This window comes from Anomalospiza imberbis, chromosome 16, assembly GCF_031753505.1.
Source record: "Anomalospiza imberbis isolate Cuckoo-Finch-1a 21T00152 chromosome 16, ASM3175350v1, whole genome shotgun sequence".
NCBI lineage: Eukaryota > Metazoa > Chordata > Aves > Passeriformes > Viduidae > Anomalospiza > Anomalospiza imberbis.
The window spans coordinates 6,585,665-6,610,483 of record NC_089696.1 but is presented as its reverse complement, the minus strand read 5'-3'; the positions used below and the strand labels follow the sequence as shown (position 1 = coordinate 6,610,483).

Sequence of the window (24,819 nt, the reverse complement as noted above, 5' to 3'; positions counted from 1 at the left end):
AGATGGTAAAAAAGTCTACTTTTAAATAAAAGAGACATCAGTGGTTATTTTTGAACTATGAGGACAAATTCAAAGTAACCCTACAGATTCTTTATCTGTCAAGAAGCTTTAGTGAGAATGTAGCAACTGATAACAGAGGAAGTGATGCAAGCATTACATGGAAAATGAACTGCTAAAACAATGAAAAACAACACATTTTTCTGAATTCCAAGCTAAACACTAACATTTCAGTATGCACAGAACAGTGAATTTCTGCTTTTTGAATCTAAACAATCTTAAAATGTTATCAAATCTTCTTTGACAAGAAAATTTTTTAATCTTACTTACACTATAACATGAATAGTCACCCAAATTCAGGGTTCAGAAACCTGGGGCATTCTGGTAAGTAAAGTATTATCAATCAATGGCATTCTGTTCAGGTTGTTGTATACAACACATTTCTATTTAACTTCTGAACCTGCACTTGATGTCTTAAATCATTCATTCCCCTCTCCCAGTAGAGTATCAATGTCTTTTCTTAATACTTACATTTACTGAAATAATGAAAGACTATATATATTCTTTTCTTATGCTGGATGGTCCCCAAATACTTCCCAGATCCTTCCAGGTTCTAAGTTAATGTTAAACTGACTCCCTTAATGCCACAAACAAAATCTATTTGAAAAAAGTCTTCATAAACAAAAAGTACCTGGAGTTAACAGGTCCAAACTTTCTACACAAAAAACTCAAAAAACATTAAGAAGACAGATAAAAATATCAAAAACTGTAAGCAGAATATACTGCCCAGTATTTCAGTGGCAGCATTACAAGAGAGAAATACAAGATCAGAGGTCTCCTCTGCTTCCCTCCAGCTGTTATTTACTATTTCTAGAAGCCAGTCTCTCCTCTCAGGATATCCTTAGTCACTGCCAGCCTCACTTCCATCACTGTGGCACTGAATTTCAGGGAACAGTGGCCAATTGCTGTAACCCAGGGCGGCACTACTGCCAAAATGACCAGAAAGCAAATCCCAACACACAAAGGGGTGGAGGAGGAAGAGTTCTGAACATTGTCTAGAGCTCACAAGAATGTCTGTCTTTAAGCAGGTACCAAATAGGTACCAAGCTCTTGTTTCTAAAGAGTTTCACATACCCGGCATGTTTACAGATTAATTTCTCTACTCAATATCTGGAACTTCCCTTTATACTCGACATAAAAACACTAACTGGCTTTCAAAAAACTCAAACTCCCAACACTTTGTTGCAGTTTGACTTTTGGATAGAAAGAAAAAGAAAACTTTTACTTTTTCCCTGGATAAAATCACCAGTCACTGAAATATGCTCTGCTCTTAAATATCAAAAGGTTATCACCTAATACTAGAAAATAGCATTTCTATTTATCGCTCTCCAGCTTTGATGTATTTAAGCAAGAGTGCTCTGGCACAAAATATATGCCAGATCTGCAACAAAAGCAGGGGAGTTTCTTAAAACTGTTCTGATCTTAATACTGAGTTTTAACAAACAGCCTTCCATACCTCCAAACTTACTGTACTTATTGAAAAAAAGGTGTAATTTTGCAAGTTTTGGTGTATCATTAGCTCTCTTTGGATGCAGAGCCTTAAACAGTCTTACATGTTTTTCAGCATTTCTTTAATGCTACAAAGATCATCATTACAGCAGAAAACCCCCCAACTAAAACACTCAACTTGTTATATTAACTTACGTTAAGAAGGGTTATTGTGAAAGAAATTAGAAAAGAATAGAAAAAGGCAAGAATGAATATCATCCACAGAGAAGTAGCCTAAGCTGTATAGCAACATACTATGAAAGGATAACAAAAATACAAATTACAAGACATTAGGCAAAAAGTTGCAAATTAAATCTATAATGATGAAAAAGGGTGTTTATAAAATATTAGCGGAATAAAGTATCTTCATGCCATGACAGTAACAAAAGAAAAGAAAATTAGATACAAGTTCAAACAGATTATATAACAAAGGTCATCTGGAGCATATTTCCATATTTTTTTGCATCTGCTTCTCCTCCTCACCTCCTCAGGTAAGGAGAATCAAACAGTCCCCTAAAGTCATCTGCCAGAATCTGATGATCACAAAAATGTTAAGCTTGTGCCATCAGAGTCCAGGGACAGTCTTATGCTGAATGCCTGTCCATTCGACCTGTGCTATAAACAGACTTCTTGCTGCTGGCCAAGGACCTGCATTACTGTCCATTCAGGAGCCTGTGCTTACTAAATTTCACTACAGCCAGGGCTGCCCTGTGCAAATGAAGACATGGCTGCTTTGAAGCTGGAGGCTTGATAGCACAATTTCCACCTTTGGCACAAGTGCCCAGAGACAGGGGAGAAGCTGCAGACAAGGCTTTCAGAAACAGCTCATTATTGCTTTACAGTTCTCCCAAAACAAAATGTAGAGACATATATTGTGATGCTTCCTTCAGTTTCCTACCTCACTGTCATTGCTGTCAGCATGGAAAGCAAATATGTTCTATTGATTGTTATGGGCTTGTGAAGGCTTATGGAGGAACCTGCCTGAGTGGGTATTGCGGGAGTTTCTGCTGCAGCTGCTGCTGGAAGGCCTAAACCCAGTGTCCACCGTGACTGTCAGCCTCCGACAGACTAAACACCCGCCGGCGTCCTTTCCTGCCAGACCTTACTAGAGGGAAACACAGCCAGAAATCATACAGAGGCTTCAACAATGACACAGGGAAGGGAAACTGGAATGGAGACAAAGGATAAATGTTAGAGCAGCAACAAGAATAAGTGACAAGGACACACCCGTAACTGCTGGTATCTTGAATACAATCTGACACCACACCAAGAGCCTTCCACATTTGGGAAATACTTCTGAAGCTGGAGGCATTCATTCTTTAGAAATAAATGAGTTTATGTGAATTTAATGCTTCGCTTCCTATCTGAAAATGTTCATAAGTTTGGGCTATGTCTGGCAGTACCAACAGCACTTACATCAAGGAGGGCTGGCAGGTATTTATTTGCATTACAATCTACTCACCTGCTTTAGAAACTTTGAGAGAAGTTATTTACCACAAATTCTGGTGACACACAATTATTCTCCTTTCCCCTGGCCATGAGTTACATGCGGTGCAGTACTGTGCAGGTGACAACACTTCAGACCATTCAGCCCTGCTATTCTCATACCCAACAACAGCATTTACATTTGGTTTATGATAAAGCCAAACACAGGGTTTGAAAAGATAACAGCAGTTCAGATGATGATGCTTGGTGCATTGAAAGTTCCTAGAAAAGAAACTTTCTAAGAACAGAAGTACTTCCTCACCTAGTCAGAAAATTACTAGAGCTTCACAGAACAGGAGGTCAAACCACATTTACTTTACTGATTATAGAGGGAAGAGATGGTTTCAATAGGAAGGCAGGCCCTGCTCTTATAAGCTCTCCAAGCTGATTAATAACCCTTTCCTTGGAATGGAAATTTAATTTTACAGATGGAATTCAATATGTTCCCAACAACAAGGGACAGCTCAGTACTTATTTTAGATCTTTTATCATCACTACCTGCCAGAAGCACAAAATACAGCTTAAGTGGCAGAGATCAGTGCCTTGTGAAGTCCTCATTACCTATTGCTCTCATGTAAACATTTTCTTAAGTATTGAAGCCAATTGCTTTTAAAAAGTTAAGACAGCTTAAAAAGTAATAAAATACAGCACAGATGACATTAATACATTCATAATTCTGGAAGACTGCTAACTTACAGTAAGAGAGCTTCTATATCTAATCCTTGGCATATATGAAAATAAGCACTTTAAAGAAGTGTACAGTTCCAGCAGTGGTAGCCAGGACATGACTGTATTCTAAGCTCTGAAACTTGATGACTAAAATCTGCCTAATGAGATAATTTCTACCTTATGCATAGCAACATTTCAAAAGCACATGATAATTAACAAAAGAAGTAAATACAAAAAAAACCCCAACCTGATAGCAGCACTTGCAGAACCCGATACTGATTTTTCTGTCTCGCTAAGCATTCTGCTTACTTTAAAGGATGATTTCTGCTTTGTCAATTTTTAAGAACAATAATCTTGTTAAGGGCTAAACTTAATCCCCAAACACTGTGAATGGGGGAGTTGCCAGCCTTTAAAATATCTGTGCCATAAAGCAGTATGACAACTACTAGGTAGGATAGCCAATAAATTTGGGAATCATAGGAGTTTATTTCACTCATGACAAAGCAACTGATGTAACACTGTGGGACTGCTTGATGCAGGTACGATAACAACTAAGTTATTTTTACAAAACATTGAAGTAACATAACTTTTCCCTGTGGCACATTTTTGAAAGCTCTTTTGCTGTCTAATCATCAATATATCCTCTATGTTGTAACATTTTATCTTAATTAACATGCAATTTCTCTTTATTTTGTTCTCATCTATTACTGTTTTATGGAAAAATTGGTGTCTATGTTCCTCATCTTATTTCCTGAAACAACTTTGTGAAGATTTACAAGTATCATCTCAAATATATCAAACCCTGGCCAATTTAAATCTGTTGATAAACTGTAGCTTAGGACACTATAATCACAAGTTCACAGTATAAAAAGCTGTGTGGTTTAAGATGTCGCTCTTAAGGAAGATAGTTGAGGTAGTTTCCTTGAAGTCCAGATATGCATCTCCCCTCTATCTAGTCTGGCCTTCTTGTCTGAAGTTCCTGAGCAACCCAGGATGCTTTTCATGCTCAACAGCTTGAGCAGGTGCCAGAACAAAGAGGGGAGCAGGGAAGGAGGGGCAGAGAGGGGAACACACATTTGTGTGTGTGCTCAAAATGGAATGGGAAATGAGACAGAGTCAAATGTGACAGATGGCAGCAGCATTCAAGGGCTACCTTGGGACATAAAACAGATTTTGGTAACTGCTTGCTGCTCAGAGACTGGTTACTTCCTCCTCAAACGAGCTACTTCACATCATGGAAGTCACTCTGCTGAGAAGCAGAAGAGGAAAGGCATTTTTAGTTTCAACTGTCCCCAAGTGGTTAAGCTAAGGGAAAACCACTGCTTTACACAGAAGTGGGTGAATACCAACAACTGTTTCCATATCCCAACTGAGTGGTAAGTATGACCTGATATAACACAGACTGCGCTCATGGCACTGTCACCTACTTCAGCAGAGCTCTGATCATGCACAAGCCCAAAGAACAGCCACCTGCACATGCCAAACAGACCCTCACTTTCACACCACGTCCCTGGCAAGTTTCCACTACAGATCAGAGTTACATGTAAGTACTACAAAAGGGAGAATATTCAAACTTGCAGTAAACTGGTCAATCAGTTAATGCAGAGACACTGATGCCAAGAATGATACTACTGAATGGACACTGAGTATTGGAAAAAAGTGTCAAAAGAACTCTGGGGGTTGGGGAAAACCCTTCTTACCTTCACACCTCCCAAAAGACCTAGCTCCAGGGATTTCAGAATTCTCACAGGTCTGTAATAAGGACCTTGAGACGGCATCAGACACTCAGCCATAGGTTTTAAACCTCTACTTGTGGTCATTATTGCCTGCAACTACACTAAGCAGTTGGTACAGACCAGGGCAGCAGCTTTGAAGAATTATACACACTTATTGCTTTAGTCTGATTTCAGGAACAGTTTCTGTGCATTAATGAGATTCTTTTAGAAAGAAACTAAACTATAAGATATGCTGCAACTATGCACCAAATATACTTCCAACACTAATAGCAGCATAATAATCTGAACTGATCACTGGTCCTTTGAATAGCCACATACACGGCAGGGATTGTTGGTCCTAAAGGTCAGAGCAAATATGGCCCAGCAAAATCCCTAGGCCACATGTATGCACCTCAGTAACAACTGTGCATTATCCTACAGCAACAAAATACCTGCTCATGCACATAAAGTCACTGTCTTCCTCTCTGTAACCGCCCTCTGAGGAAAACAAAGGTCATCCCTGCAGCAAGTTAGTGCAAGTTGCTGATTTGGGACTGAAGCAGCTGCTGCACATTGTCAGGTTCATTTCCTCTGACTTGGCTGAAGGTGACTGTGCCCAGTGGTAGTGCACAGAATGGGATCCTCACAGCTAAATTTGCTAGAGCATCACATAAAAAAAAAATCAAAGCACACCCAAAGAGTGTTTTCTGTGCAATGACTACATATTACCTGGGCCATGAAGAGACTGGGTAACAGCAATCACTTGCCAACAGAGAAAATAAAATTTTGAATAGATGGTAGATAAAAAAAAAAAAATCCAAATTTTATTTTGAAATTACACATATTGCAGGACTATTTTGACTATATGTTAGTCTCTGAAGGTAATAGATGATTTTTAATCTAGAGTCTGGGTGCTAGAATGCTTTAAATATTTATCGTGCCTTAACTTCATCAGCACCCTTTCATTACCCTTCCCAGCAGTATTTCTTGCAGGGAGACTCACTTTAAACATATAATGCACATTGGTCTGCTGATACTGTTCAGTGAAACCTAAAAACACTCAATACCTAAGCTGCATCATTTCCTGTAGGACTGCAACAAATTTTAGACATAGATGGGCCTTCCAAATAAAGGCAAAATGGCATGTCTTAGAAGGGATAGCCAGAACAACCCTCTCAAGGAGTGATCAACATTGGAAGTGACCATTAAAATGAGGGCTTGCTTGAAAAGGTCTTGAGAATCACGTTACCTCCATTGTTTTATAACCAAAATGAGGTAGAGTAGGTCACTTCTAGCATGAAAGCATTTCAGGATGCACCCTTTGGGACCTCCTTGTCTAGTCTCCAGCCTGAGGCTTTGCCTCACACAATTTACACTCAGAACAGACACTGTTACAAGGTTCTCTACAAATACTACATAAAAAGGAAGAATTATGCAACAAGAAGTTCCAGTTTAAGCATACCCACTAAATATACAGACCAATGCAAACACATGCAACCTACATTTGTGTAAGTTACAGTCTAAGTCTGTTTCTATTGCAGCCTCTTCTGCACCAACTATTTCATATTTGGCCCATTGTTACAAGTGAACTTGAGGATCAGATAAACACACAAAAGCAAATGTCACCCAGTTCAAAAAAAGATGCTTCATGTGGAAATCAACTTCTCCACTTCGGTGGAAGGCTAACAGTTTACATTACAGATTTATTCAAAGCAATACTTCAGTTAAAACAAACCACTGACAAAAAAAAAAAAAAAAAACCCTCAACATTCTAAACTGTTTGTGCTTAGGAGAGAAGTAAGACATTATTTCACCAGTACTTAAAGTCTCTACTGAAAGAAGCCAAGTATTTAGAGTTCCAGAAAGCTGAAGAGATCACTTCAATTTATACCACAAATTACTTTTAATTGGCTTAGTTGATTAAGTGATCTAAAACCATAAAGCCCTACTCTTTTAATCCAATAACACAGTAACTTAATTTTACAATAAACTGCTCTATATCCCTTAGTGCCTAGGCTGAAGGTGGTGAGTGAATACCTGCTGGGCTCTGAGCAGCAGAAGGAGTGGATGTTGAGCTTGCAGTCACTGAATCACAGCGCCCTGTACTGCCACTGCCACTGGAAGGGGACGGTGACGAGAGTGGGGATGGATTGTGCTGATTTATGCACTGGGCTACAGCAAAGCCTGCAAAACAGGACAGCAAAGTTTACCAGTTAAATATTATCTTGAAAGAGTTAAGGTGTTGAACAAATTGGGAAAGGGTAAAAGCAAATCCTGTATCAAGGTGATGCCAACCTCATGTAGTGACCCAGAGGATGTGCCCCCTCCCATCTTCATACTGGAAACCAGAAAGTCTGAATGTACCTTACTGAAAACAGGCTACAAGTGCTGATCAATGAATAAGGAAAGAGAGCTTAAGGGATTCAAAGCATTTTACAACTTAGAGATTGCACAAACAGTCAAAACATCAAAACTCTTCATTTTTTTATATAGTCAATATATTCACAGGTCACAGACCTTGACATGATAAGGAAAATAATTGTCAAAGCCAAACAAAAAAACCTCTTGGACAGAAGACTTATATTTTTTACTAGACATAACTTCAGAAAATTTTAATCAATCACATCTAATGCTGGCATTGAATTTCATCCAGCCTCTCACAAACTAAACTTCTTCCAGTCTGAAGACTGGAAACGTCTATACAGTGTCTGACAGCACTTCTTAGATGAGTCATCTTCTGGCTTCTAGTGTAATACTTCTTCAATCTCTTTGCAGTGTAGCATCCTTTTCTTTCCTAACCACCTTGCATTCATTCCTTTCTCCTTCTCTAAGTACATACCTATAGCCACCTCGTCAGGTTTCAACAGCAAGCAGCTTTTCAGAAGTTGATCCACTTCTTACAGCAAAAGAAGTGTCACCATGGGCCATAGGTCAGGTGAGGTATACCACTTTTCTGCTTCTGCAGCTCTCTTCCCTTTCTCCCATGGGAAAGTACTAATGCAGGACTTTTTTTTGGCAGTCCTGTGAATTACTGAAAGTAGCCACATTGTGGACTATAGAACACCTAACAATAATCTAGTTGCTACCTTCACTGAACAGTCAACACTGAAAGGGAAAGTATCTGACAGTCAGGTAAGACTGAAAACACACCACACAGCTCTTTATCCTTTTATACTGGGAATCTCCCATGGCAGTAGATGGATGATTCACTCAGAGAATGTCGTATATGGGGAAGGTGTTGGTGCCATACAAATCACAGCCACCCAAAACTCAGCTAAAATGGACAGGTTACAAAAAGCTCTGAAAGCTCTGAAATGTAGATATGCCAAGTCAGGAAAATGCTGTTAGCAGCAACACACTGACACAGGCTGTGCTGCAAGTGAAAACAACAGTGATGAAAGCACAGAAGAAAGCTCACAAACATCTGACCTGTTAATAATCTGACTTGATCTCCAGTCCCACCTCCTACCTTCTACCTCCCATGCTTACCCAAGAACTAGACTCAAAGCCACTTGCAGAAACACAATGCTATCTGAATTTCTGTAGCACTGCAACATAGTTTTAGATAGGTATCTAAATGTCACTTTTACCAAGTTAAATTACATTCATTATGTTCAAGATGAACACCACTTGAAAGAACTACATCACCACCAAGGCAGGAGAGATCTCTTTCAGTTAAAAATAAAATAGCTGGTAAGCAGCTAATTATCCTATAAATGTAAATAAATTTATTCATTTTATTTCAGAAACCAAACTGATTGATCTTCTACAATCATTTAGGTAAGTTAAACTGAGGTTATACATAGTGACGCCTGACAGTCTACAAAAAGTTAACCACAAACTGAACCACCTCAAATGTGAAAGACTTCCACATGTATCACTGGCCATGAGTGCTATAGTTTTTAATCACAGAAAATGTACATTAGATTTTTCATACACAGTTCATAGTTTGAAATAACAGTTAGGATGGGGAAACAAGGAATAACCCAGTGGACTTGCAACCACAGAAGTGAGGCAAAGCCAGTTAAAATGAATGAAATTAAGAACAGATCCTAAAGCCACTGGTATAGAAGAACTTACATCAAGATATTTAGCTTCCCTTACAGTGCAGGTAAAAGCCGCACCCATCCGAAGCATTCTGTATCCACAAACAGTTTGCACTTCAATGGAGAAGAAACCTACCACCCTCACCAGAACAGCAGAAAACAGCAAACAAGGTCTCCCATGACTGTCATAGGGAAAGCTGGCCTGATTTAGCAGGATTGCCAGCCCAAAGCTCCTGCAAAACAGCACTCATGGATTCATGTCTTTGGGAGCATTTGCTTCAAAATGACCTCAACGTTATTTTCTCTCCCCAAACAACTGTAAAGGAAGAATTTTAAGTGTGATAACAGAAGCTAATTTAGGTAGGAGGGAAAGGTAAGCCTAAATAATTCAAAATACTGCATCTGGGAAACTACTGACCAAGAAAAAATTTCTAATCAGGAAACTCCTACAGGAAATATTTGCAAAGAAAATGTGAGCAAAATCATGGCTACAAAATAACAGTTAGGAGGTTCATCTGATGACAGGAATATTAGTTCATATTACACAAAGGGCTCCAAACCTATGGATGATATTTTTCCTTCAGACTTTAAAATGAAGATGATTACAGCTTGCTTGCCATGCTAATGTTAACAAGTTTTTCTCCTATTTTTCCCCTCAAAACCGTATCATCTACTAAGATATTAACAATGGATAAAATAGTAAGAGAAATCTATTGATTCCTTTTGCTTTTCAAAATAAATTTACTTACTAGGTAAGCAACCACACTTGTTAAAATATTTAGACGTACCTTTTGCTGGAAATCGTTAACATTTCCCTTAAGACACACTGGGCATATAAATCTCAGAATAGAGCTGATACTTGAAACTAATTCTTGAGTTTGCTTGAAGAGGAAGTCATTATTTATTTACTTTCAATAGAAGATCTTTGTTCACAGGGCCCCTTCCAAATCTGCTGGTTTCTTTGAAAACAGTGTAATTCTTTATTTACATAGAATGCTTCACAAGTACAATACATTCATACATAGCTAATACATGGTGAACAGTCCAGCCAGTTACACTGTCCCTAAAATGCTCTAACATTCTAGCAAAGGCCAGTAACTTAAAATAGACCTTGGAGTATACTCACAGCCATGACTCCATGATGATAAAATTGATCAAGTGAGGGATGTTGCTTACGTTGTTTTCTGCTGAGAACTGTCCAGTCCAGCAGGAGATAATCACAGCATGTCCCTGCACTTGGATAACCTGCACTTTTCACTGTGTTCAGGGGATGTTCTGAAGCATTGTCTGTGACATTCTCATCACCCTTCACTTGTCTTGCACAAAATCCAGTTTTAAGCTATAACAATCCTCACCCTCTTTCTCCCAGACACCAAGATTTTAGCTTTGGACTGTGGAACAATGAAGGAAAATGAAGCCCAGTTTGACAACAATAAGGGAACACAGAAGGTAACTGCAGGCTCTCTAGTGACACATGCAGAACTCTATGTAGGCACTATGAGAGAAACTGAACCAGACAACTGTAATGAGTCTTCTCGAAAATTCTAAATTCATTGACAATAGGAATCAGGGAACTGATTCAATAGCTGTATCAAAGTTCACAGACTGAAATTTGCATGAGGAATGAAAACATTTATATGAGTGTTAATTTCTTAAAAACCACGCTGGATATGCAGCACTGACAGCCAACACAGTCCTAACAAAAGTAGTAATTAGTCTTCTAAAAATGTTGCCAGAAAAACAGCTCTGCTTTAAATCTAAAAAGGATATCATCACCAAGGGAAAGGGAAAGCATAATTTGATTCTTAAAAGTACAACCAAATTAACTGATTGTGCGAGCTCTGCAGAACTCAAACACCGACTGGAGCTGTAGCAGTAAGAAGTTAATACATGAAGCCAGTAATTTAACAGCAACTTGTTCGATGATTTTTTCAAAGTCACAAAATTCAACTCTTGAAGTAAAAATCACTGCAAGCCTGATTAAGGGATAAGCACAAAGAGATTCTTATAAAAAACACTAGGAACATGGAAACCTTATTAATTCCTCAGCAAAGTTAAGAGAATAAACCCACATTTGACATGGTTTTGTAATCAGATGTAAAACAGGATATTAATCCATTGTTATTATACTACTACCTGTCATAAAATGCAGTTCAAAGAAGCTGTACTTGAAATACTTCACGATCTGTGCCTCATTTCTTATACTCTGTGTCAAGTAAAAGCTTCAAAATACTTTTCCCTCTGATTCTGCAAGCGGAAGTCTTTATTTCGTGGATTCAAATAAAGTATGTGGCTGCTTGACCAAACTACTATGCTGCATCATCCCCAGTATACCCCTTCAAATTAGCAGATGAAGTAATTAGTTAGGAACACAAGTGCACTCTCCTTAGAGAAAGCTGAAACAGTAACACTGGACTCTTTACAACCACACCTCTTCTTTGGAAGTCAGGTCAAATAAGGAAAACACTCCCCTCACACAACATATACTTGTCTTTGAAACACCTGACTGACAGTACCTATGGTTTTATAATTTCTGTTCCCCAGTCAGGACTCAGGTAACTGAGCTCCAGTTTAGTCTGAAAGCAGTAAAACATCTGTGTTCTAAGTAATTTGTGTTCTGTGTATTTGAATTCTGAGTCACATTTAAAGAGAAATGCTGAGTTCTGTGAAATGACTGGCAGCAAATAGTAATGAGATCTTTTGTATAATACAGCACAATTAAGTACTTTCAAGCAGTATGAGATTTCCCTTTAAAATGACTCAACTCAAAAGGAAAAATGTCACCATCTGGAAAAGAATTTCTACAGTGAAGTCAATTTGTGAAACAGACAATAAGGAGACAAAAAAAGCAAAGAGCTCATTTATTTAGAATAATTCCTTTAATCCCAGTTCTAAGCTAATGTTTTAGGAGTAGCTGTGGCTCTTTTCTGTCTTGCTCACTCTGAGGGAAATGAGGCAATGCACAGCATTCCAACTGTTTTCACAATCCAGCATGGAAACATTCATAACCAAATTAAAGGAGGAAATATTCACAACTGACTGGGACTGGTTGTAGAATCTAAATGGGAGGTGCTGGGCTGCAGCTCCAGAGCTGTGCCCAAAACCCATAACTTCAGTTGAAGGCTGAACAGGAAGATCCAGATGTGTTGCATAAATACTGAGTATGCAAAGCATGATATAAACTAACTTGATTTGTAAAGAAGGGATATTAAGACATCTGGGGAAACTGCCACAGAAGTATTGCTCACAACAAACCCAGAATACACACCCAGGTATTATTTGCTTCTCTCAGAGTAAATTTTGCCATAAGCCTCATCCTGAAGTTGTGTTTTCAGAAATACATCACAATAAGCTTTTTACTGCTTGTACAAGTGACAGTACAGTTTCTGCAGATTGAAATCACAAAGCAAAACCTGGTTGTAAATGAATGCTAATCTTACCTGGGACTTTGTCAACAGATGCAAAGACAGAGCGCTGCACTGTCGGGTCACTGCTCCCACGCCGGGACTGGTCATAGAATCTAAATGGGAGGTGCTGGGCTGCAGCTCCAGAGCTGTGTCCAAAACCCATAACTTCAGTTGAAGGCTGAACAGGAAGATCCAGGAGAGCTATGTTTAATCACAATTGATAGTTTTTGTTACTCAAATACATAAAAGGAAAAGGAGGTGACAAGAAAATTGATAGTTTGCTCAGGACCCAAGACTAAACAAGATTTTAACATAATTTGCTTTCATTTACCTCTTAATTATGGTTACAAATGCACTGACACACTAAAGAGTCAATGCTTCTGGCAACCTTTTCTACATTGCTGTCCACACCACATTCACACTAGGGGAAACCTCAAAATACAGTGGAGAAGAAAAAACCCCAGGATTACAGGAAGTCCCTTGCACTAAAAAAAACCCATAGGAGTTATTAACAATAAAAAAACCCTTTTGTTCTTCCCTGCAGAAATAAAGTCATTCATTAGTTACAACGGAACACTGCAGAAAGCTATTTAAAGAGACAATCTGCTTAAAAATGGAAAATAAATGCCTTTGCATTACATTAAACCTAAAATTTTTAATATCAAGTAGATTGTAATATCCTCAAACTTGCTTTAATTTTTTTTACATGAAGCAAGGCATAAAAATGTGACATACCCACTTTATAAACTCAAAATTAAATATGAAACTAACTCTATTCCTTTCAAATTCAGCCCTGGTTTAGAGCTTTCTGGGGCCCACCACTCCTCAGTGTGCCTCAGCCGGACATTAGAGTGACTTGCAAAGAAAGCCAAGTCTTGTCTCCCAGAATCATTTCAGGACAACCACTCACCTGCTATTCTCTGCATTTTGGTGCGCCGAGCCTGGATGCGGCCTTTGGCCAGGCGCTGCTTGGCGATGATGCAGCGAATGTGATCCGCAAAAATAAACGTGGCCTGGAGGATGGGGAAGGGCTTTGAATGAGGGCTTGAGGCAGGCTTGTGAATTATTATGTTCAGGGCTCTGCTGTCATCCTCTACTCCGGTCACCTGCATATCCTAAAGAGAAGCAGAATGCGAATAGTTAAAGAAAAAGTAAGCTTTTCTAAACTACAGGTTAAATACTAACATTGAAAGAAAATACTATGAGAATGTTCCATTAAAACTCTTACTAAAACAGTTTCCGTGTTAAAAAACCCAACAAAATAAAACCAAACCAGACTCTGCAAGTTGTGTAACTTGGATTTACTTCTTCAGAAATCATTATTCATAAAGATTGAGTAAAATTATTTGAGCACAGCAAATTTTCAGGAAATACAAACAGCAATGATTAAGGCAAGAAAGAGACAAATGAGAAAAATTTCCATAGGTAAGCACAGATCATTTCAAAATTACAGCCTGTCACCTTCTCTACCTGTGCAGGAAAACCAGAACTCTGAGTTCATTAATGTGCTACTTCAGTAAAGTGCTTGGAACACAATCCTACCTGGATGTGCCTTCAGTGTTCAAATGAGCACAGCTCATTCCTTAACCGTATGTTAAGGAAGTTACCCCATCTGCAATTGTGTCTCTGGTTACCAAGTAAACGTCTTCAGAAAATCAGAAATGTTTTAAAAGGCAGGAAGCAGAAAAAAGACTAGTGACCAAAGAAACAAGGAAGCATGGTACAGAGCTTAAAATATAAGCTAATACTGGTATTACTATTTATCCAACATAAAATGTAGATTTTCAGCTCAGAAAAGCTGGCCACCCAAACTACAACTTCCCTTACCTGCAGAAGGCCTGCAAACTTAACTACTCCCCATCCGAGTCTGGCAGTATCTGGTTCAACCAAACTCATCTGGTAAATATCCACAGCCAGGAATCTTTGAACTTGACCCCCATCCTTTGTTACGACTGTACAAGCAATCAGATCACTGTTATCTGAAGGAAGGAAGGAAGAAGGAAGGAAAAAGGTTAAATAACACTGAAGTTGAAGATTCTGGGGTGTGGGGATTTTACATAACAGAAAATGTTAACAAATAAAAATGTAACAACCTTGACAACACACGGTTAAAGCTTCTGTTCATTGTATTCTGTTAATGGATACTTTAACTTCCCTCTCATAGGTACATAGAAGGGGCAAGAGATTTTAACAACAGTGGTTCAGACATGCAAGTTAAATATAAGATGGGCACTATATGCACTTTGCTTTCCCTTACCACCTTCATTACCTTCCAGAAAAAAACTCCCTTCATCTCAGGGGTGAAATTGCAACAGTGCCGATTTCTCTCACTACATGAAGTCTCAAGAAGTCTTGTTAACAATCACAGCCAGACCCAACACCACTGCAGGCCATTACTTCTACCTTGTTATAAACTTTGTCTCCTGACACAAGCTACTTTTGTACAGGTCTGAAACCTATGCTGGTTCTTGGACACACTTCAATTTCAAGATTATTTGGACCCTTCAGGTAAATTGTAGCAGTGCTTTGACAATGTTTGTTAAATGAGGTGACATTTTTTCCTTTATCCATATATTTCATTCACTTATATTGAACAAACATGCCCTCTCTTACTCCAGAAAGCCCTCCAACAAACCCCAAAATACATTTTTTGCCATTTCCTCACTGCCCTGTTCCAGGTCAAACCCATTATTCATGAAAAGGGACTAAATCACCCTCTTTACACCAGCTGAAATGTACCAAGCAGCCCTTAAACTGGCAGTGCCAACCCCTAGCTAACTCTATAAAGAGTTGATTTTTCCTTTGCTTCATACTGATACTGTCATTCATATATTTGATGCACACAGGTCTTTTCCTCTCTCTCATCTAGTACAACTTACAGCAAGTAAAATATTGTGAAGGCTATACAAAACAGTAGAACTTATTTACTCATCCAAATATCTAAACAAGCATTTAACACCATTTTTCATACTAGAAATATTTGCAGGATAAACTACAAGTGGAAGTGTACAGCTCATCACAGCGGCAGGTCATACAACTATAGACAACAGCCATACATTATGGTCAGGAGGTGGAAGAAATTCTTTGTGCAGCAGGTTACCCAGAGATGTTGTGGAATTTACATCAAAGGTTTTCAAGCTTCAAAAACCAAACCAACTTTCTCTTCCCCACAAAAAATCCCACAACACAAATGAGACATCCTTTCTAACTAATATTTCTATGAATCTACTAATTACCCTTTACCAGCAGGATCCATTCAAAATTCATTGGGTGGTAGGAAAGAAAGGCATGAAATATAGAACCCTAACACAATTAAGAAGATAATTAATGCTAAACAGCGTGAATCTACTGTGAGCTTTTGAAATTTGAGAAAACAAGTTTAATCAATAAATGCAATACATACAGGACATGATTCGGTTAACATGAGGATTGATTGCTATTACCTTCTCACAGCCTTGGAAGGCTCAAGAAATCCATATAGGATTGGCAAGTATTACTGTAACAACCTGTGGAGGATTTATTCCTGTTTAGAGAAGGAGCTGAGACACCAGGCAGAAGTGGATATTTCTTATTTTGGTATGCTTTATTTCTTGCCTCTTTTATTCTTTAACCAAATTAATCAACATAGTTATTTCAGTTGACTTGAATTCCTGGAGCAGTCCTGCTCTTCTCAAGACATGAAGTGCTTGGATTGGGACTCTCCCAAACACGATATGTCAGGCTGATGAGTCTTTTGGGAGATTCTCAACTAACAGACCACAACACCAGAGAGTTGTGGAGTTCTCAAATGCCAGTTTTTGACCAGTATTTACAAAGTTTTTAGTGCAACAGCAAGCAGGTTAAAATACTTGCTGTACAAATTCAACTGCCCAAATACAAAATTGCACTACTTCAAGAACTAAAAAGGCAGAATGCTTTCCAGAACAGAAAGTTGTTATTTTAGACCTGACAACACCTTCAAGAAAAGCATTACTGTGAAAGTCAAAGAACAGAAAGGAAAGTTATTCATTTACTAGGCAACTGTTACAGGAACCCTTTAGCCTCTACAACTGAATGTAGTCCATTTACATGGCTCTTTCTAGTTCACAGCTGCTGAAGAGTCAAACTGTCATCTTTGATGATAAAAACAGAAGAGAAAGTGTGGTTAAACATTTTCAGTGAACTGATATAAGAATACTTACAGCTATGCTATGAAACAGAGATACCCAACCATATTCAGATGAAAATATCAAGCCCAGTAAATTTCAGCACTATTCAAATTTGGTCTGGGGATTACAGTGAACCACATGCTGAATGGCTTCTTGGTGTGACACTGCTGCAAAGAACTGGAGTGCCTCTTCTGAGATTAACAGCAATGCCTACTTTCTCCTCATGCAAAATGAAGCTTGTAACCAGTTTGGACACTACGCCTCCATTATATGGATCCAAGATTTCTGTGAACTTTCTCCAAGAAAAATCCAAGCTTTAGGAAATACAGCCAAGGAAGGAGAGTTCATAGACCTCAGCTGCTTGCAGTGCTGAAGATATAAATTAAGTAAAAATAGTTGCTTGTGTTTATGAAAATATTTGCCTGAAAAGATTGTATTGTAAGAAATCTTTATGAACATAACAGCTACTTGATATGGTCTAAATGCACCTGATCTGCCTTGGGGCTTGATCTTTAATGATTTTATAATTTCCAGTCATCCCAATTCCAGAAATCATCTGCAGACATTAAAAGCTCTTACAGAAAACTTTTAGCCCTTTGTACGCACAGCTGGCAGCCCAAGATAAGCATTAGGCTGGAAACAGTGAATGCAGCACCCCCCATTTCACAGGAAGAACTCTTCCCAACAGCAGGCAGCCCTTCTGGGATGACATTCTGCTTTACTATCTAAGAAAGCAACCAATCATGAACCCACCTTGCTCCCATGAAGTACATTTAGTTGAAGTTAGAGGATGTGTCCCGGGTCATACACCTGCACCACATTTTGGGTTACTCTCTTTGTCACAAATATGACAAGTTGTCCTGGACACCTTTTTTTTTTAGCTGACCCCAGTTTGAGCAGGAGGGTTAGACTAGATGGTCTACTGAAGTTCCTTAAAACCTCAATTATTCCATCATAGACTTTACTGAAATCTTTTTATAAAATGTTGACTGTGATGGCCTTTTAAAGCCTGCTCACTCTGTCTGCCAAGCATGCAAAGAACCTTAACTATAATGTTACTTTTTTTCTGTTTCAGCAAAGAATAACAGCTTTAAATGTTATCCTTATTTACCTCTTGGCCATGGCATTTAAAACATTAAACTAACAGAATCCTGTTACCACCTGAAACCAAGCACTGAGGCTGTTAATTTGAGCTGCCAGTGACTGCACAGTGAGCTCCTAAACAAGACTGAAAACACCTCCAGCTTCACAGGCAGCCTAAGTTAGACGTTATTACAAAATACATAATTGTTCAACACTACTTACAGCAGAAAAACACTGCAAAGTAACAGTAGTTGTAATTCTGGTGACAGCATATCCAACAGTATGGAATGAACCTTTTATGGAATTACCTGACTCTCTATTCATACATTCATATATACTGGTGACAACCTTGTAACTACACCTAAAGGTTTGCATTCAACATATGTTCATCAAAATATTAAAAATACTTCTTTACATAAAACTTCAATCTCCCTCATCAAGCTCACATGAAACACCATCATTACATTCAGGCAAAAAGAAAAAAGGAGCTATTTTGATACAGTTTTGTGGGATTTTTCCAAATCAAAACAGCAGCTGAAACCATTGCTGGATCACGTTAACCTCTACTCCCCTCTTGAAATGATTTGTATACAAACAAGCATAAACACTGAAGGCATCTTAATGTTCCCAAGAATTTTAAAAGTCTTGTATTAATAGAGATTGAGGAAAATTTGTTAAATCAACAACACCTCCAAAGTGATATTTAAAAAAGGCACACAAATGTAATTTTTTTGGTCACGCTTTGCCCTCTGCAAAGTCTCCTCCCAAGGTATGGCACCCATGCAATCATGGGCATCCTATGTGCTTTATGCCAAAATGCTGCTATTCTCCTGCCTCTCTGGTCTGGGCAAAGACTCAAACTGGAAAATACATTTCTATGCTACAACACACAGTAGAACCTCAACACCATGCTACTTCAATTCAGGTAGTTTAAGTAAGAATAGCAGTCATAACAAGCAGTTTAGGAGAAAAAACAAATCAGTAACTATTGTGTCAAACTATTTAGGAAACTGAGGGGCTACTTACTCAAATCCAGAACATCATCTGCCTTTATCAGATCTCCCTCCCTCGTGAGTGGTAACTGAGTTTCCAGCTCACCTTGCAAGTGCAGTGACAGTGAACGGAGCATAAAGAAAACTCTGATTGCCTTGAGAAATTAAAGAAAAGATTATCAGAGTATTTTTACACCCAATACTACATATTTTAACAGAATCTTACAAACATTTATTGGCTTTTACAACCCTGAAGTTTGCTGTCCTATAGTAAAATCTTTACAATACATTTAAAATTGTAATTAAATTTTTAATTCATTTTAAAATGAAAAAGTAGAATGTAATTTCCAACTCAGTTAAAAAAAGACATGAAAGAACCTGAAACATGCCATTTATTTTCAATGAAGTAGAAGCAGCAGAGCTTTTGTCTCACTGGCACACTTAATACAAATTGTGACTGACAGGGAAACAATTACAGGAGCTGTATAAACAAAAACAATCTTGGAATATTTGTATTTGATCATTACTTTAAGACTGATTGTATTTGCAATACTTCTGTGCTACAGACACCTACACAACCAACCTGCAGAGACTCTCACATTTTGAACTTAAAACAGTAATAACTTTTCTGGCCAAGTCTAGCTAACATGTCTACAAGTTACGAGAGAAACAGAGGGGATTTCTGCATTTTAATTTGCTGTTCTCACTAAAACTAGCCACATGTAATGTAACTTTCTCGGAGTACTTAATTTATATTCTCAGAAGGTCTTCATCAGGGCAAAGCATTCTGAAAGCTGCAACAGTCCCAAGAAACTTTCAACAGCTGCTCTGTGAAATGAATATGCTAGTTTTGATTTACAAATTCATGACATATGGTATGCAAAGACCCAAAGTGTCAAAGAACAATCATTTTATTAGCCACATTTTGAAAGGCACCATTTATAATCCTCTTTCCCTACAAGAACTGCATTTTCAGTACAGCAAATGAAAAATCATTTTTTATTACTTCCGGTGTTCTGCTTTTTAAGAGTTTCCTACACAGTAATTCTGTGGTGTACTGTAAATTAACTGCTGCTTTACAGTAACAGCATTGAATTCATGAACAGCTGTAGTGCCCAGAAATTCCCAGATTGCAGGAAGTATTAGGAAAAACAAATCTAAAGTGCTTTAAGGGAAAACCCTTCACTCCTCTATTTTTAAAATCAACAGAACAGTGGCTCCTGTGAAGTAGAACTGTGAGTGTTTGGCCAGCTCTCTACTGGCAGTGCTTCCAGGAATTTCTGGCAGAGCAGGGATGAAGAGAGGGAAGCCATGTATCAGGTTCTTCCATGAAATGACCCCAGAGCAATGGCTTTGGTACACAGCTGAAATTTAACAGGGCACTATAATTATGTGGAGCAAAGGACATCAAGGGTATCTAACAAAAATATGATGATAATACTATTTAATTGATGAGAATAGAGTCACTTTAGAGATGATCACTCCCATTTAGGCAGACTGCATTCTAATGTATTGTGGATTTACTGAAATTATACAGGATTACTATAAAGCAGTTTTCCAACCAAGTGCTTCAAGAAGAATTCATAGTATTTGGTTTAATATTTGCCAAATTCAATCAAGAACAGGAAAATCTTGGCATCTTTGGTAACCCAAAAGTTAAACTCAAGGCTTTTGTTTGGGTTTGTTTTTATTTAATTTGGAGGGCAACCATCACTCAGCTTTCACTTATCTTTCCCCTCAGACCTCTACCTCCTAGACTGCATTAATTTTTATCACATTCATTTCCTATAAAACTAATGACACCCATCTCTAAACAAGTAATCACATTTAGTGCAGAATAAAGTACAGGAGTAGAAAATAAAATTAGAACTTTAGCTTTGCAAAAAAAAAAAATTAACAAGAACATTAGATGAAATGGAAACTGTGCTGTGCTTTTTACAACACTGACAGCCCTCAGTTTGTGACCAGTATCAATATATTGTGCCCAACACATTTTATGAGATCTCAACCAAAGAATAGAAAAGTTCTGTGGCCTAGAATTTTTTTGGCTGACTTTTGGCTTTTTGTTTAACTTAGAACAAATATGTATTTCTACCTGCGTGAAAGTATTATGATGCTGATTTCCTCATTTATATACATGTTCTAAGTGCAAAGAAACAGCAATTTGCAGGGAAACCTACTACTATCTTATTACATTCCCACAAAAGAGTGTTCTTAGTACTTCAAAAACTTCTCACAAAGTGAGATTTTTTGGAGAGCTTCTCTTAAATTTGTAAAAGAGAAGAAGAGCTGCCACTTACAGGGACTTTCTATAGCAAGGAAATAAGATCCTAACAGTTAAGAACTCATTATCAAAGGTCACTTGTTAGTGAAATAAAACTTGGTAACTTTTTTGAATTGTGTCAGAGCATGTTCAGAATAGAATCTTTTTCCATTTGAAACCATCATTAGAACCTCAGCAGGCTGAGTGGCAGCAGCAATGTCACAAGATCTACCCGAGTCCAGCATTTTGTCAGGGCAGGTCAGCCAGGGTGAGGCAGCCTGGCTGGAAGGAAGCAGCACAGGAAATGAGGAGATACTAAAACCCCAGTGCAATGTGACTGGGGAAGGAGCACCAACAAGGAATCATCCTGGGAATTCTTGCTGATGGATAGATCCCTTTCATCCCAAAGGATCTACAGGAATATTTGTATTGATTTTTTTATTTCCATCAACAGCAGTTAAGCTATTCCTTATTTAGCACATGAAAGTCCTGGAACAGTCATTTCCCACTAATGTGCATTTGTAAGTATCTTTCTGTTGAACATCTCAAAGAATTTCAGGAAGCATTTCTGCTTTCTAAGAATAATACTTTTCAAAATAATTCACTGTATTTTATCAAACAACTTGCTGTGATAACAAAATCTGTGTGGCTTATAAAGAATGAAAACAATCCTTTTCAGAAGATTCCTGGAAATATGTTTTTTTTTTTCCTCAAGAGCACTTGAATATACTTATATAATACATTTATATAAATGCAAAGAAACTCAGAGAACAGCACTTTCCAAACAATGATTTTGTGCAGTAGCATCTCAGACTTACTGACACTGCAAGGCTTCCAGGACACACCCAGATAAGGGCCAAGAACTGATCAACCAAGAATGGAAATAAGGATATTGTCGTTCAAGTCAGTATGACCTCTACAGATCGCGTCAGTCACAAAAATGGATACTTTGACGGTTCCCTCCTCATTGTCAAATCTCTATCACAAATCACCTTGGCAAGATGAACTCTCAAGTAAAATTAAATGTTTTGCTGTGTCTAGAAATATGAGCAATACAAAGCCAGTCAGTCTTGGAGCTTCTTACAGGAATATAACTGAGATAAAGTGAGATAGCAGATCACAAAAGAAGCAGACAATATATTGAGTGCCATCAAAATGCCTCTGTACGTAACTTTCTGCATGGTCTGGAAATTTAAACCTCAGTGCAAGAACATGTTGTGTTGACTAGACACAAGAAATCAGAGAAGTTTCTCCACTGGGGCAGTTTTAAAAGAAAAGTATTTGTATTCCTAGAATTGCTCAATGGTTTTGGCAACATTTTGTCATGAGCAGATGTAAGAAAAATAGTCTTACTCACTCTTCGTGTTCTTTCTACATCTCCACAAGGCAACCTTTTCACAAAATCGATCCCGGTCAGAGGTGTCCCCGTTGGGGGTAGCAAGATCGAGGCATCCATCATCAAGTATTCTACATTCATAGGCTTCATCTACAAAAATATTTTAGCACTACTTAGTACACTGAACAATAAGCATTTGCCTCTTCATGAGTTTCAAATATATCCCATTGTTGTTTATTTTAAAATTCTGAGAATTTTTAATACCATGTCTTATTATTTAAGGTCCTTATATGCAATCTTTCATCTACTACATTCAACCTCTCATTGTTCCCAGACACATTGCCAATGTTTTCATACAAATAAAACACTGAAAAAACTCCAGAAGATTACAGAAAAGATATTTCCCAAATACTAAAACCAAATTCCACCAGGTTTGATTTTAAGTATTGACTTAAATTTGTGGTTACTTCAATCACAAGGAAGTTTCTCGTAACTTTTTCTCTCCAAAAAGAACTTTCTCAAAAAAGAGAACATGCTGAGCTTCAGACAGGTATAGGAAGATTTTCATATTGCTTAGGGAAAACTAATAAATCCAGTGTGCCATTTAGTAGGCTGAAGCAATTTTTGTATACTCAATTTTATAAGTAATGGAAGTTTATTTAATAAAGAGCTGTGAAGTTTCACACAATTTATGTAAGTATAGACACAACTTCTCAGAGACAAAAACACCACCCACGTTTTGTTATCCTACTCCCAGCAATAAAGACCCCGGTGTCCTCAGCAGCTATCAGTACTTTTTCTTGTTCCTGTGCCGTATCTGGGTTTGAGGATTTGCCAGGGCAGAAGGGGTCTCACTTACTGTCATACTCCGGTATTCATCTTCAAACATATCCAGAAAGATTTCTTCTCCCTTCCAAAAGAAAGAACATGGACATCCCATGAAGCCTTGCTGTTTGGGGCTCTGTCAGGTTTGGTTCTGTACAGTGTGTCTGTGAAGGCAGGCCAGGGCTGCAGGGTACTGCTGAGCCCTTCAGCAGCACTGTTGACACCTCTGGGGAAACACATTTAGGAAAGGGAGAGATTTCTTTGCAGCCCCTGGAGGACCATGGTGGAGCAGGTACCAACACTACAGCAGGCAGATGTGCTCTGAAGGAGCTGCAGTCTGCAGGACCCACACTGCAGCAACTGCTGTCCTGAAGGACTGCAGCCCATGGAGGAGGGGACCCACACTGGGGCAGGGGAAGGTGTGAGGAGGGAGAAACAACAGAGAGAAGCTGTTGTGGACTGGCCCTGAATCCCTACTTCCCATTGCCCCTGCACCACTCACAGGGGGAGAAGGATGAAGAGCCAGGAATGAAGCTGAGCCTGGGAAAAGGGAGAGGTGGGGGACAGCAGCGTTTCAAAATGTCTTTGTTTCTCACTACCTATATTTATTTTTTTTGGCAATAAATTCATTTCTGTGAAGTTGAATCTGTTTTGCTCAAGACTGTAATTGGCAAGTGACCTCCCTGTTCTTTATCTTGACAAGATATTCTATTCTCCCTCCATCCTGTTGAGGAAGGGCACTGAGAGAACAGCTGAGTGGACCTCTAGCAGCCAGCCAAGGTCAACCCACCACAAGTTACTTATTTTTTGTAAGCCACATTGAGTAAACATCCTTCAAGAAAATTCTAAGAAAAACAGGAAGATATTTCAGACACTTGAAATCTGTCACGGATTTATTGCTCCTTATATAGAAGTTAATGCCTAGGGCTAAAAAGTTTAATTTCTTTCATTGTTTACAACACATACACAAAAGTAAAAAGCTGCAAAGGTTTCCAATAAGAAAAAAATAGGTAAAATTTTAGATCATCATTTCAGATATAATACAAATAAAAAAAAAGTCAAAACCAAACATATTCCATATTAGTGTCAATGGTAAACTTGATCTCCAGTACAAACCCTGTGAGTCTTCCAACAGCCCTTTGTGACATATGACAGGGTGGTATGGGAAGGGCGGAGAGGAATTCTCCTAGACAACACTTCCCTCTCTATCACAAATTTGGACTTTCCATCTTTAAAAACGTGCTTCTTTGGTCACTATGTAAAGACTGGGCTGCAGACATTCCCCATATGTAAAGGGCCTTCTTA

At 38.3% G+C, this 24,819-nt stretch overlaps 1 protein-coding gene across 6 annotated transcripts in view; it reads right to left on the bottom strand.

The window, feature by feature from the left end:
• Positions 1–24,819, bottom strand: part of CLEC16A (C-type lectin domain containing 16A) — a 56,034-nt gene that overhangs the window by 1,845 nt on the left and 29,370 nt on the right. For 2 of the 6 annotated variants that reach the window (XM_068206748.1, XM_068206750.1), the window contains exons 16-22: positions 23,549–23,599; positions 22,711–22,839; positions 19,125–19,245; positions 14,695–14,846; positions 13,778–13,982; positions 12,901–13,068; positions 7,452–7,598 (exon numbers count right to left, since the gene is read on the bottom strand). In XM_068206748.1, the coding sequence (XP_068062849.1) occupies positions 7,452–7,598; positions 12,901–13,068; positions 13,778–13,982; positions 14,695–14,846; positions 19,125–19,245; positions 22,711–22,839; positions 23,549–23,599 (973 nt within the window). Of the gene's footprint in view, positions 1–2,443; positions 2,651–7,451; positions 7,599–12,900; positions 13,069–13,777; positions 13,983–14,694; positions 14,847–19,124; positions 19,246–22,710; positions 22,840–23,548; positions 23,600–24,819 lie in introns of those variants that run through there. The other 4 variants (XR_011004536.1, XM_068206752.1, XM_068206749.1 and 1 more) reach the window with 4 other exon arrangements.